The 9,608-nt window shown below is 42.8% G+C and overlaps 1 protein-coding gene across 1 annotated transcript in view; it reads right to left on the bottom strand.

The window, feature by feature from the left end:
* The window catches only part of LOC140999820 (nucleolar protein 4-like), a 159,176-nt gene extending 150,325 nt beyond the window's left edge, over positions 1-8,851 (bottom strand). Inside the window, exon 1 of the mRNA XM_073470362.1 lies at positions 8,311-8,851. Within this exon, the coding sequence (XP_073326463.1) occupies positions 8,311-8,748 (438 nt within the window). The 5' untranslated portion in view covers positions 8,749-8,851. The remainder of the gene's footprint in view (positions 1-8,310) is intronic.
* Between the last annotated feature and the right edge of the window lie 757 nt (positions 8,852-9,608).

Below are 9,608 nucleotides of genomic sequence, written 5' to 3'. Positions count from 1 at the left end.
GTCCCAACAAACCACTCAGCACTTCCTTCTTCAGCTGGAACTTCAGACTGTGTTTACACCAGAGAAACTGCTCACTGGATCCTACAGAGACTGTCTCTGTATGAAGGTGCACCAACTAATAAAAAAAATCGATGCATCACTGTCACATTAATCTTCAGACTTCACTATAATCACCGTAACAGCTGGGACCTTCACCGCACAGTGATCGCAGCTAACATCGTGAGTCACTGTATCTTCTCATTCATACATTATATCACATCACACTTCAAATCAAGTTTGTCTTGAGTGAAGTCAGCAGACAGAAGAGGAGGCTGCAGGCTGATGACAGGCAGAGAGACGAGTAGTAACATCGAAGCAGAAGGGTTAATGAGACGCGTGATTTATGAACGTGACCTTATTGTAAAACATCGACTTAACTCTGGTTGTAAACTGGACTCATTAACATACAACAGAGTCCATTCCTGAGCAAAGACTCTTCTCTTCCACTATGTTACTTTTCCATTATCATGCCGCTCCACCACACAATCATAAATTAACACCTGTATTCATCTTTTTCTCATTGTTTTTTAATCTTCTGACATCTGGGCTGTGTTTGACTGGAAGGAACATTCAGAGTAAAATGAAACAGTTCAGTATTGATAAGGAATGTAAAAACAAAGCCATGATAGGTGGTGATTAAACAGACATATTCTGATGGTTGTGTGCATTAGAGGACTTCACGTTAATAAGGACTGTACATGTACCTCGTGGCTATATTCTCTTCTTCTTAAACCAAAGACTCCCAACAGCAATATGGGCGGTCGCGCTACTAATTAAGCTAATTAAAAAGTGCCCGCTTGAATTAACTGAAGGATTTTTTTTTTCCCCACCACCAGTAGGTTGAACAAACTTGTATTACATATCCTCATTTTTTAATAACTTCAGCTTTCTGTTGTGCAAAAAAAGAACAAGAAGGACTGGACTGCAGAGGATGATGAAATGTAGCACAAGTCCCAGGCTGGACGCCTCATTTCATGGTGAGTTATCAAAGGACAGAAGAAAAGCTGTGTTCAAAATTTAAAAAGGTTCGTTTGATGTAAGTTTAACAGATGGGTGAGAGTTAACTTTGCATGAAGTACTGTTTCTATGGTTACTATAGGCCTCATGTTCAGAACTCTAATTAAAGTGTTTACCACAAAAACACTGACATGTCTCATTATAAGACTTTAACAGCCAACGACAGTCATTCACCCAACCTGGTCGCAGATAATAACTCCAAAAGCTGCAGAAGATGAGAGAGTGATCATTTTAACCCACACACATCCATATGTCCTATTTGTTTGTACAACATACACAATAAAGAAACAACGTGACTTTTGCCAAATCTACGGTTACCATGAGCACTGACCACCCGACTTGGATGCTTACAGACAAACATGTTCAACCTGCAGCCAGCTGCTTCTCTGCACCTGCCTGGAATAACCTTCACCAGGAGGGAACAACACTTGAGACCAGTCGTACATCTGCTGTACAGGTGCCTCACACAGCAGGATTTACTAGGACCCTCCATGACGTCCCACCTTCAAACACAGACTCTTCAGGACAACAGCTCTTCAAGTTGAAAATCTCTTAACGCTTCAGAAAGGTGCCGGTGACGTCACCGTCGCTCTTTCTTTTTCATGGCCTTTCATTTTCTGACATTCTGTGGACCAAACAACCAATCAACTAATTGAGAAAAAGATCAACAGATTGATCGACGATGAAAATAACTGTTAGTTGCAGCCCCTCGGTTGTATTAATTTGAACACACCACCAACCTGGAGGTGTCACCACCATAAATTAGTACTTTCTTTGGCCGGGGTATAAAATAAGTCACACAAACAAATAAATAGCACGGCAATTAATCTGACAATTACTTCCTTGGTTAATAAGATGTCTATTAAAATATCAGAAAATAGCTTAAAATCCATGACAAGGTGCTGAAACTCATAGGTGATTCAAAAATATACAGTTTTCTATCACCTGAGACGACACGAAAAAACAAGAAAACTTAACTGAATTCAAATATTTATCATCTAGTAATCGGAAGATCGCTGGTTCGAATCCCCGGCTCCCCCAGCTGCATGTCAAAGTATCCTAAAGCAAGATACTGAACTCCAAATTGCTCGTGATGAGCAGTTGGCACCTTGCATGTGACAATTGTTGTACGGCGCTTTGAGCAGCCTGTAGACCTGAAAAGCAAGTCCATGTACCATATTTGTAACTAGATTTTAAATTACCAATAAGGCAGAGAGAAGCACCGGAGCACTCAACTCATAAAAACTCATTTAAAGCCGGCCGAAGCAGACATTAAACAATCAGATGAGAGGTGTGTGACTGAGATGAAAATGAAAGCAGAAACTAGTTTCTTTTTTTATTTCATCTCTTGATACAGAAGACGAGTTAATCACTGTGACGTCCGCTCTCTGAACATGAACTCTGACGACTTCCACATCCACGATCCATGAGAATATCATTATTTAGGGTCAAGGCTTGTTGTGTGAAGACATTAATTCAGTATTTAATAGAGGCAAATTAAATGATCAAGTTTGTCCTGCAAAGATTTACAGACGACAAAAAGACACAGATAATAAATATCTATCAAAAGGCAGAGAAAAGCTCGTATAACAAGAAGGAATGAATCTAAACAAAGGGAAAGGATGAGCGTCAGTTCCCATTCTGATCACTAGCAACCTGTAATGTGTCTCACCTGTGTTTTACTGTCACTGTACTCCTAATTCATTCATAAGTGCTGGCTGCAAAGTCAACCTAACAGTCCCCAGGAGAGAGATGCGTCTTTTTCAATTCTTTCCTCCCAACATCGTTCTGCACCTGAGAGAGATCAGCTGAGCACTTATCACTTTTCACCTCTATCGTCTCACACACTATCTGTGCATCAGTGTCAGTGTATAAGCTGGTTGCCGTCTGATCAGCTGTTGTTGCAGTCAGGTCATACCCCTCTCAGCGTGACGCAGACAGAAAGAAAGCAGGAAGCTGATTTGAGCCATAAACACGGCATTTAGATGCCGTTTAGTTCAACACATCCAGACGTGTGTTTCGCACATCGCTCAACAGGTAGCAGACGAGACAAAAAGACGAGAGCAGAGCTTCAATCTGCACAGCGGCACCGAGATTTTAAACAAATAAGTAACACAGCGGTTTCTCTTTACTGCTGTCAACTGCCATCATCAGACGTTTACTTCCTGAATTCCTGAAGAGATTTGGGCTAAACTGTTTTATTTATAAGTTCTGTTTTCGGTAAAAGTTGAAGAGCATGACAACACCAAGGTCAACCAATGTTTTAGTGAGCAGCTACGCTGGTTAAATACATTGTGAAGAAGCGTTAGGTCATCGCAGGTGTTTTCTTCATTGTTTAACAACCATCACTGCCATTTTATTTTTAGGCTATGATTCCTTTAGTTTTCGTTTTTCTGGAGGTTTTTACAGCAACCATAACATCGTACTGAGATCGGGGCAAAGACAAATTAAAACAAATCTATCTGCACTGCCTGACACCACTAGAGGGAAGTGAGAAATTATGTTTTTTCTGGATTTGGTTAAAGCAACCTGTTAATGCTAACCTCAATCATCAGCACATGGAAGTGAGTACAGGCTAAAACACCCACACTCTTTCTAACACCGGTCCAGTTAGAGGCAGAAAACACAGACACACGCTTAGTAGGTTCAAGAGAGTACCGGAGGAATCTCTCTCTCTCTTTGTCTCCAGTCTAAACAGCCTGATCCTCAGATACTAAACAGACTCAACAGAGCTGCTGCTGCTGCTGCTGCTGCTGCTGCTGCTGCCACGGCTGGGGGACACTGAGAGACACTGAGAGAGAGAGAAAGAGAGAGAGAGAGAGAGACAGAGGGACACTGAAAGAGAGACAGAGAGAGACAGAGAGAGACACACACACACACACAGATAGACAGAGATACACTGAGAAACAGAGAGAGAGAGAGAGAGAGAGAGAGAGAGAGAGACAGACAGACAGACAGAGGGACACTGAAAGAGAGAGAGGAGGAGAGGAGCAGAGGGATTTACAGGAGACGGCCTCAGCGAGGAGGATTCCCATTCCTGTCTCCTCGTCTTCATCTGAATATGAAATGATTTGGGACGGGGTGCAATTAGCCCAGCGGTAACCATGCCAACGAGCACCTCAAACCCCTCTCAGCTTCACATCAACCTGTCTGCTCAGCCACCGGAACAACCCGACTCCAGCCTCAGTCTGCAGATACCAAGACATCGTTCAGACGAAGCTCTCCAATCTGTCTGAGACAGCTCGGAGTTGACTGACAGATAGACCGGATTGTATTATTTCTAAATATAGCGTTTTACAAACACAGAAAGACGCCCTTTTCCTTTCCTTTCATTCATACGTTTGAGTCATTCCTCTCCGCTGAGCTCTGCTGTCGGTCAAAAGATGAAGAGTAAAAACAGGAGGGGTTTGTTTCCCTCCCTGCAACATCTTCTAAACAGTGGCGACACACATTTTAATGTTTTGATTCTGTTTAGAAACACAGAATAAAGTCTGAGTAACACAGAACATTTATATATGTGGATTCTTTCAAGGACGTACTGAACGACTGAGTTCAACACCGTGAGCAACAGGTACGATGATCAGAGCTGTCGGGCCGGCAAGATCCCTGAAATCTGTGAGAGCTCCACTTTGCCTGAACCTTGATATCAATTAACACACCAACCACTAATCAGTATTGATCATTGATGCTGAAATACATAAAGGAGAAGGAATTGATTACTAAAAAAAATGGTGGATGATGACTGACAGATGTGGACAACAAGGACTGTGAACTCTTTCTTCTACTACAGCAAGGAACGGTTATTTTCACCATTAATTAACCTGATTATTACAATAATTTCTCGTTTGAATTAATCATTGAGTCTATAAAATATCAGAAAATATATAAATAATAATAAAATAATGTCTATCACAACTTCATGGAGCCCAAAGTGATGTGACCAACCGATCATGCATCCTTCTCAGTTCATGTTCTGTGCCTCTGGACCAACAACCAGTCACAACAACGACACTAAAACTATGAAAGATACGTTGAAACTGTTCTGAAAGCTTATCTCAGCTTCAGATTGGTGGTTGTTGCAGCTTTCTATGTCTACTTGTTAACATATGGCAGCTGAAAAAAGACTTCCCTCTATGAAAATACATTTAAATCCACTCCTAGTGTTGTCAAAAGTCTCAAAATATTAATACATATCAATACTAAACATTTGAAATGGTTTCAAAACTTTTGCAGTATCGATACTCCCACATTGTCCCACCTCTGAGGACAACAGTTAAAAAAAAGACAGATACACTAAATTACTGATAGTTACTACTGGAAAATCATCACTTAATCATTTAAAAGATAAAGAATAAATTCAGGTTGTGATACCAGGCAGTACTCATGCCTGGCTGACTTATAACTGTCATTTCCATCTGAACTGTCATAACAGAAGCATCATTTTTAGTCGCTCCTCCAGAAATAATTCACTTAGATGCTGTTGTTATTAACACACAGTACAGAAGCCTCGTTATATTTATCATTTAATAAAAATCTGAAATGTTATGCCTGAAATGTTCAGGTATTGTATTGAAGTCAGAAAATTCATTAGTGAAAATATAAAAACAAGCCCTAGAAAGAGAGAAAAATCCTGGATCCATCCCACTAACCAGATCTGCACCAGAAATGTATGTTATTCTATATTCACTGGGAACTATTTGTCCATTATTCAAAGATTTCTAATGGTATCACATTATTTCCAGGCAGCAGTTAAAACACGGGGAAAAATTATTGGAAAATATATATTTTTAGGGTCGCATGAACTACTTGAATATTTGAAAATCATGACCCATCCATCAAAACAACAAACTACAAACAGACACAGGTGAAATCATACAATCCTTGGCAGAGGTAAAGATATAAAATAAGGAAGGAAATCCTCACATTTGGAGCTTTCTTGCATGATAAATAACGTGACTGATTATTTGACAAGAAAAATTGAAGACACTAAACAAATCATATTTACAATCATCCCAAAAATATCAGTGTCTGCCCTTTTCAGAACCTTTTGATTTCAACAATAAACCATAAAGTGCTTTACGTTCAAATAAACAACTATTTGATTGTGAGATTAAATTTGCAGCTAGTTTTTAATGGTGTCATCTACGGCTGAATGATTCATCGATTTTAAATCCAAATTTGAAACAACGTGATTAGCAACACGCCGAGGCTGCGTTTAATTTTGCTGCGGGATGCGCGTCCGACCCACGTTTAAACACGTGTGACCCCACCAATCAGACGTGGCCCGAGTCGACTGTGTATACGCCGACCGACAACAGCACCTGAAACCCAAGTACAACTTTGGAGTGCGGAGAAATGGCGTCCACTGATCCAGCAGCAACCTTGAACGATTTAGTTACAAAGAAAGGCGGCAAGTCAGCGATTAGGAAGTATTTCGGCTTCGAAGAGACAGACGTCAACAAAAAAAATGTACAATGCAAGACCTGAGGCAACACCACAAACTTGTACCAGCACTTAAAAAAACCAGTGTACGGCAAAATGCCAGCTGAAACCAGTGACACACGGTGAATATTGAGCTGAAGCTTGACTGGAAAAAAAATCGCAAATCGAATCACAATCACAATATCAGTCAGAAAAACCTTAATTAGATTTTCCCCCACATCGTTCAGCCCCAGCTGCGTCTTTTTTGGACACACTGTTTACAAATAGACTCGATCACTAACACTGGTGATCAACTTTTATCAACTTTAAGACAAATTTGACAGCAAGAAAACTTCCTCACATGTGGAATCAACAATATAAACCATATCATTACTTTATGGTGAAAGTTTGAAAGACTCATGATCACACCTGACACCTGTTGGTTGAAATGAGCTTCTTCAGGACATGGAGGTTGATTTACGGTTTGTCTTCAGCACATGAAAGCAGACACAACTGAGTTGACCTGAACCTTCTCTTGGACGCCTGCAGTTTGTACACGCACAAACATTTTCCCTTCTCCTCCACTTTTTACACTTTCTTAGTCCACCACCACGAGAGCACAACAAAAACTCAACATCACACATTATTCTCAAATTAGATCGAGTCAACAGCTGCACCGCAACTGAGAAAAAAGCTAATCATCAAAATATCACATGAGCAGAAGATTTAAGTATAGAGACCGCTGGATTTATTTTTAGTACGCCGTATACCAACACATATATGTGACGGTACTCTCTGTGTGGTCATGTGCCCTCTATTCCTGCCTGTGAGCGTGTTTTGAGTGTTGACATATATCTAGAGTTTAACACACAGTCACAGTAAACAGATGAGGAAGCACCTGAAGCAACTTTCACTTGAGTTAAATACGAGAGGATCTGCAGTAATCAGCCTCGCACAACCTGACGCAGATAATCTAATGTTCACTCACACATCAGGTGGTAAAGATGAGATCACATGGGCCAACATGTCCGAACTTTATGTTGTGGCTCGTGTTTTAATGTTCAACGTCGGTCTTACAAAGAAGATGTTCGGCAGAGGTTCATTCTCGGTGAACATTTTGCTGTTTTCTGTATTTATTTACGCTGAATATGTGAAATTGGGGTCATGTGGACACGTTTTAACTCCAAATGAAGACAACAGTACAAAAAAAAGACAGATAAACTGAATTTCTGCCTTGTGTTTTCACACTCAGTGTTGAATTCTGCTGGAAAACATCATGAATTAATCATTTTTAAAAGATAGTAAACAAATTCAGGTTGTGATACCCGGCAGCACTCGAGCCTGGCTGCCTCCTAACTGTCATTTCCATCCGTATTGTCATAACAGAAGCATCATTTCTAGTCAATAGATATTTATAGAGCGACCGGTGGCAGCCTGCTAAATGTCAACACTTGTTTCCTTCTCTTGGTTTCATCTCATCATAAATACAATAATGTGGGTGAAGTGTGTCACACACCTGTCACCGTGTCTTTCAATGCATTATCAATTAAACTGATCACACTGTCTTTATGTTATCAGCCAGTCAGCTGGTGACGTGAACAGTTCAAACACCCCACTAACAGGCTCGGCTCTGTGCTGGAACAGGTGTCTGCTGTGGTCATGGCTCCGAGCCAGGGAAAGTTATGTTGTACAGCTTCGGGCCACACACACACACACACACACACACACACACACACACACCTTATTTCTTTACGCAAATAAGGGTAACCTTACAGTGATGGACCCGCACGCATCCTGCACACAGGACACAGATAAAGAGGAAGGTGGACTAACCGTCGCCTTGATGGGGACATACAGCACCGGCCTGTCCGACGAGCCGTTCTTGGCGTCCTGCAGCGTCCCGACCTGGAAACCTTTGGACTTGACCCAGAATTTAAATTTGGCGTTGATGTGGTTGTTGCCCTTCTCGTGCAGGAACACCCCGTGGCTGTTCTCCTCGTCCCCCTGCAGGAGGGTCTGGAGGATTTTGTTGTATTTGCGCCGGGTCACGGTCTTGGTCTTGCCGGAGTCCCCGTACGTCCGCAGGCACCAGTCCTGAAATTCGCCGAACATCTCCGCCCCTCCGCCCGCCGCGTCGGACGCAGGCACCCCGCTGCTGTAGCTGCTGGGACTCCGGCTCCTCGGCTGGGTCTGGTGGTGGTTGGTGGTGGTGGAGGAGGAGGTGGAGGTAGTCACCGTGTCCGACACACTGCTGGCTTTTCTGGTTGTCATGATAAAAACGCACTTTTGTTTTAAACTCCGGATAAAACGGTGTCTTCCTGCCTCTTCACCAGGGGGCGAGCTGTCCAAATCTGGTGAGAAAAACAAACCAAACCTTCAAATGTCCCCCCTGAAGCTCTGATGGGATCAGTCGAACCCGTTAAAATTCTCCATTCCTGCAGAAAGAAACGACCCACACAACAAAGTCCCGTCGGTTCACTGAATCAACGTGTCAAAACGAGCCGTTTGGATCCTGACGTCCTTCCTCCTCGCTGCTATTACGCACCAATGGAGAGCTGCGAAGAAGAAAAAGAATAAGCGCTCACCGAGATGCCAAAACGGTCCAGTTTAACTCCAGAGCAGCCTCCTGTGTGGGTGTAAATGTCACCGTGAACAATGAGACTGAGGGTGCAGGGACCGGGAGGGAGGCAGACCGGCCGGGGCGGGCGGTGCAGACTGGAGCCCTCCTCAGACACACCTGTTAGAAGCGTGGGTCGCTCGGCCTGTCCCGTGGGGGATGTCGGTCACCGCCTCCCCTCCTCTATCACCTCCTCTTCCTCCTCTTGAGACGGAGATGCACGACTTTCTCTCTCCAGCCTCTTTATCTTCACAAACAAGCTGTTTTCAGGCTTTAAAACACGGGTTCCTCCTGGTGCTGCTGTCGGGTCTCCATCACCGCTGAGCCGAGGGAGCGCATGGTTTACAGAAACACAACGACACGTCCTGAAATTAGCGGATTGATTGTTGGTAAATATTCAGATCATCCCCTTCCTTCTCGTCTTCTTCCTCTCTCGTCTTCCTCCTCCGGGGCTCAGGCTGATGGGAGACAACCGGACACCTGTTTGAATCCTGCGTGTCTTTTCTTCTTCTGG

This window comes from Pagrus major, chromosome 7 (genome assembly GCF_040436345.1).
Source record: "Pagrus major chromosome 7, Pma_NU_1.0".
Taxonomy (NCBI): domain Eukaryota; kingdom Metazoa; phylum Chordata; class Actinopteri; order Spariformes; family Sparidae; genus Pagrus; species Pagrus major.
The sequence above is the reverse complement of the archived record's forward strand: the minus strand, read 5'-3'. Positions and strand labels throughout refer to the sequence as shown.